Source organism: Mycetomoellerius zeteki, unplaced genomic scaffold (assembly GCF_001594055.1).
Source record: "Mycetomoellerius zeteki isolate Tzet28-1 unplaced genomic scaffold, Tzet1.0 scaffold249, whole genome shotgun sequence".
In the NCBI taxonomy this organism is placed as follows: Eukaryota; Metazoa; Arthropoda; class Insecta; order Hymenoptera; family Formicidae; genus Mycetomoellerius; species Mycetomoellerius zeteki.
Genome location: NW_017257226.1, coordinates 83,622 through 88,474, shown reverse-complemented (window position 1 = coordinate 88,474; position 4,853 = coordinate 83,622). Strand labels below are relative to the sequence as shown.

Sequence of the window (4,853 nt, the reverse complement as noted above, 5' to 3'; positions counted from 1 at the left end):
GCGTTTTTGATGTTTTTGTTCCTGTCGAATTTCTTCGTAATGGTTTCACAGAATAAAAATTTCTTTTTCACAATTAAAATGTACACGCTAATGTATTTGTCGCTGGTGTATTTTGTGTTCAAAGTTAGAAAAAATAAAAAAATACAAATTCCTTTATTCATTTTACCTTCAGCGTTGGTCGCCATACTGAGATAAAAATGGATAAAGAAATCTGTAATTTTTTATTTTTTCCAGCTTTGAACACAAAATACACCAGCGATAAATACATTAGCATGTACATTTTAATCGTGGAAAAGGAATTTTTATTCTGTGAAACCACTACGAAGAAATTCGACAGGAACAAAAACATTAAAAATGCTAGTTTTATCGGGCGGTTTTAATACAGGCGGCTCCAGCATCCCCTTAAGATTGAAGATTGAAGATTGAAATTTGACCAATAAGGACAAAGAAATTTTTTAGCTCTTTTCGTTTCGATTGGTCAAATTTGAATTTATCAATCTTCAATCTCAATCTTCAATGCGTAGTCTGATTCCGGCCTAAGGATGTCGGTAATAGTATCTCGTCGGTGCCCCTACAGCACAAAGTTGCACAAACGTTGCAGTAACACTGCTGTAACATTGAATGTTACAGCAATATTGCAGAGCTTTTGCAGCGATATTGCTGCAAATTTTGTGCTGTATGGGTTATAACACTCTCTCCTTCGATTTTTCTGTATTTCTGTAAATTTGTGTATTTTCCTGGGCAGAATATATTCTGAGAAGAAAAATAGTTGCTCAAGTCCCGCTCTTTTTAATTTTAAAATTTCTTGATGTCGGTAATTATAATCCACATAAAAGAATGAAAAGGTATGAGTTTTGAACCACAAACTATTTTCTGCTACAATTTAAGTTATACAGGAAAATAATTTTTACTTCTAATTAATTAAAGCAAAGAAATATGTAAATAATAATTACAAATTATCATTAAATTATCATTTTCTAACTTACCGATTTTCATCGAGCTTTTTTCATATTCCTGTTCATAAAGCCAATCATGTTTCTCGATATTTTTCCGCTCCATGATATTTTACACCGCATATAAAATACATTCTAGAAATTGACGAATATAACTCGAAGTGGCGTTCTCTGAAGAAGTATAAACAAATTATTAACACAGTAAAAATACATGAAAATGCAAAAAAAGAAAAATTATTCGCGACATTAGACTTGTTCTTTTTGGCCGAACTTTTGCACCAGTTCATCTTTCTTCCTCTTCTTTCTTCCTGGAGAGAAAAAGAAGAAAGATGAATTGGTGCAAAAAGTTCAGCTAAAAAGAATAGGCCTATTGTGTAGTTCCTCGATGCAAAACATTAAGTGATTGAAATGCTTTAGAATGATTTAATTGATTTAAATATCATTTTGAATGATTTAAATGCCATAGTTCGTTATATTCGCGAATATTTCGCACGACCAATGAGAGAGGTTCTTTTCCTAGAGACTTGAGCGCCACTGAGGGAAGTCTCTACAAAGCGCGCTCTGCTATTGGCTAACGGACACGAGCGCGCGTCGAATGACGCATCGCCTTGCATGCGCATGCGCATTTGCTTTCCATCCTCTGTCGGCGTCTCTCCGTGCCTCGTTTCTGCGTCGTTCATTTTATCTCGAGAAACTTTCGGATGTGGTTGATTCGAAATCCGAAGTAATCCAGCTATTCAAAACTGATCTAGAATCGATTAAAAGAGGAGATGAGAGCTAAGGTAAGCCGTCGTCGACTCCCGTTGATAATTATCGCGTTCCTCGAGCATACGCAATTATTTCACCGTGCAAAATTCACGAGTTGTCGAGGCACCATGGCCTTCGCTTGGGCATGCCGATTAATTTTGTTGACATGACGCCAACGCTGCGTGAATGTTTTCGCGTCGTAATGACGACCTTGTTAATTAACTTGAGCTTGTCATCTTTTTAGCAGCGCTTAAACGTTTTTCTCCTTCCTTCGTTTTATTATACATAACCTCAACTTATATCCTAGATTGTCCTAAAAAATCAGCTCGGTGCGTTATCGATCCATAGATTTTTTCAGCTGAAATTCTTAGGCTAATTCTACAATGTGTTCTTTGTTTCCTGTTTCCTGCTGTTTGTCTCTTGCCTTCTTGATCAAAAAGGCAAGAGACAAACAGCAAAAGAAACAGGAAACAAAGAGCACATTGTAGAAATAGGCTTAGAGTTGAGTTTATCATAGGTAATCTGTTAACTTTTTCCGTAAGCCTAATCATAGTCGATTATTCTCCTCTCATTCGATTGTGATTGGTCAATTCTTACAGATTACGGTCTATTATAAACCAACTCTTAGGCCGGAATCAGACTATGTATTGAATATTGAGATTAAAGATTGAAAGATTGAAATTTGACCAATCAAAACAATAGGAGCTAAAATTCCTTTGTTCTCACTGGTCAAATTTTAATCTTCAATCTCAATCTTCAATGCGTAGTCTGATTCCGGCCTTACATTAAGCGATTTTTGGCGTGATTCAGATATAGCAACCAAACTTACCGCGGCTAAGATTATCTTCATCTTCTGATCCCTGAAGACGAAGATGGTCTTAGCTGCGGTACAGTGTGGTTTGCTATACTTGAATCACGCCAAAAATCGCCTATTTATCTTTCTTCTGTTTTCATTGGAGAAAAAAAGAAGGAAAAATGAATAATGCAAGAAATTCGAAAAAACGGACCAAATATCCTACATAGGACAGAAATTTCTAGCAACATTTGCTATGTTACTGTAATATTGCTGAAACGATATTTATGATATGTGCTGTATGTTCGAACTGCAGATACTGGCTTAGTTTACATTGTGCACTTGATATGGGTACTAACTGGTAACTTTCTATTGAGTTATTTTAATTTCGGCGATACGTGAAGACATAATATATGCATTTAATTAATCATTTTGATGTATACTGTATCAATTTAGTACATCATTCTTTGAATACATCGCTGAAATTAAAATAATTTAATAGAAAATTACTAGTTAGTATCAAGTGTACGATGTAAACTAGACCACTATAAACTTCAGGAAAAGCTAACGATGTGTTTATTTTACAGTGGCGTAAAAAGAGGATGCGGAGGCTAAAGCGTAAGAGGAGGAAGATGCGTGCGAGGTCTAAATAAGCAGTTCCTTTCCACAGTCTCTGTAGGTGTATATTTTATTTGACGCATTGTAGTCGTGCTATTTTAACATTTTTAGACCATTCTTATTTGCTATGTAATGTTTCAGCTGTGGAGAGAACAGACCCGCGACGTTTCACCATTCGACGAACGCTCCTAACTGATTGAAAATCCCTGGGAGACGAATCTTCAATGGACACGTTTTTCGCATTGAGAGAATTTTATACTTGTAAATCTTGTCTGATTAAATACATCAACTACTCAAGACAGAATTTAGTTGGAGGCTTCTGTTTCATCACCCAATGCGTTTCCGTTTCCCCTTTGTGATGATCTTAATCCTGTTTTTTTTCTTTTTACATTGAGAGGAAAAAAGAAAAAATGAACTTGCAAAAAGTTCTGCTAAAAAAAACGAACTTGGAGCAAATGGCCTGCTAATGCAAGTTTATAATATAAATTCTTTGTACAAAATTATCTATTATATATTTTCTTTATGTTTCATCTGTCTGCAGGTTCTACTTTTGCTTGCATAAACTTCTAAAAAATGTCGAAAGAACCGCCTATAAATATGTTGTACGAAAAAAGTATCTTCATACAATATGAACAAATATGAAATAAAGTTATACATATATAAGCTAGAATTTTCAAAAACTTAATAATTACATAGGATGCATAATCTCGTAATTATTCATATTTAATTATTACACAATAAGAAATAAAGGCCTTTAACGGTCAAGCTGAATCTTGATTAATTATTACATTAAATATAAATTATAATTCTAGAATAATAATCATAAATTATGAAATTATCTAATATCCCGAGTATAACCACCTCGGTCATTGGTGATGTCGCGACTTAACCCTAACCTAAGTTTCCAAGCTCAACATGCGTTCGTGCATCTTAAGGAACTTGCTAAGCATACGGCAATTGTCGCGTGAAGCTCCTAGAAGTCATACATCACGATCGTTAACGTATTCATGGCTAAAGCTGACGAGGAGGTTCTCGAGCGACGTGGGGAACGACTGCAAGGACGAGAAAGATGACACGAGCAAGGACACCGATTATAACCTCGCGGGTGCTATGAATATAAAATACAAAGTATTTCACGATGAGGACGCTGACATTATTCTTGACGTGAGCGAAGAGCAGCAAAAGATCCTCCTCGAGGACCTGAACAAGCAGGAGGAGGAAGTTCGTGATCCTTATGCCGATATAAATCTGGAGCGTGAGTAGAAATGAACTACCAACTAGAGAATGGCTATAATAACAATAAAATGTAGATATATGTAAATATAATAACGATGATAAATAGAACATAAATTTAATGTGATTATATTTATTACAAATTTAATGTTATTGTATTTAAGATATTTTTAAGAAAAAATATATACAAGAAATTTTATATATATTTAAATGTATATATATATTAAGGAAGTATATAGTATATAAATATTATATGTAACAAATTGATTTTTATTAAACAAAGATATGAAATTGTTTAAATTTTGTTACAAATTTAATATGACTATATTTGTTATATTTGTAAGAAAATAAATATATAAGAAATTATGTACTTAAATATACAATTTATATTAATAAAATATATATTATATGAATATTATATACAGGGTGTTTCCAAATTAAATCGCAAAACTTCGGGAGCGTGTAGAGGAGTAAAAAACTAAGAAAAAAAGTCCTATAGACATATGCTC

General features: G+C 33.8%; 1 protein-coding gene and 1 long non-coding RNA gene across 2 annotated transcripts in view; both read left to right on the top strand.

Annotated features, from left to right (window-relative positions):
* The first annotated feature begins 1,593 nt into the window (after positions 1 to 1,593).
* LOC108723650 (uncharacterized) lies at positions 1,594 to 3,415 on the top strand. The gene is made up of 3 exons (XR_001936658.1): positions 1,594 to 1,735; positions 3,081 to 3,168; positions 3,253 to 3,415. It is a non-coding gene; the product is annotated as an uncharacterized lncRNA (long non-coding RNA).
* Positions 3,416 to 3,978: 563 nt separating this feature from the next.
* The window catches only part of LOC108723649 (ribosomal silencing factor RsfS-like protein, 312), a 2,561-nt gene continuing 1,686 nt past the window's right edge, over positions 3,979 to 4,853 (top strand). Inside the window, exon 1 of the mRNA XM_018449551.1 lies at positions 3,979 to 4,366. Within this exon, the coding sequence (XP_018305053.1) occupies positions 4,027 to 4,366 (340 nt within the window). The 5' untranslated portion in view covers positions 3,979 to 4,026. The remainder of the gene's footprint in view (positions 4,367 to 4,853) is intronic.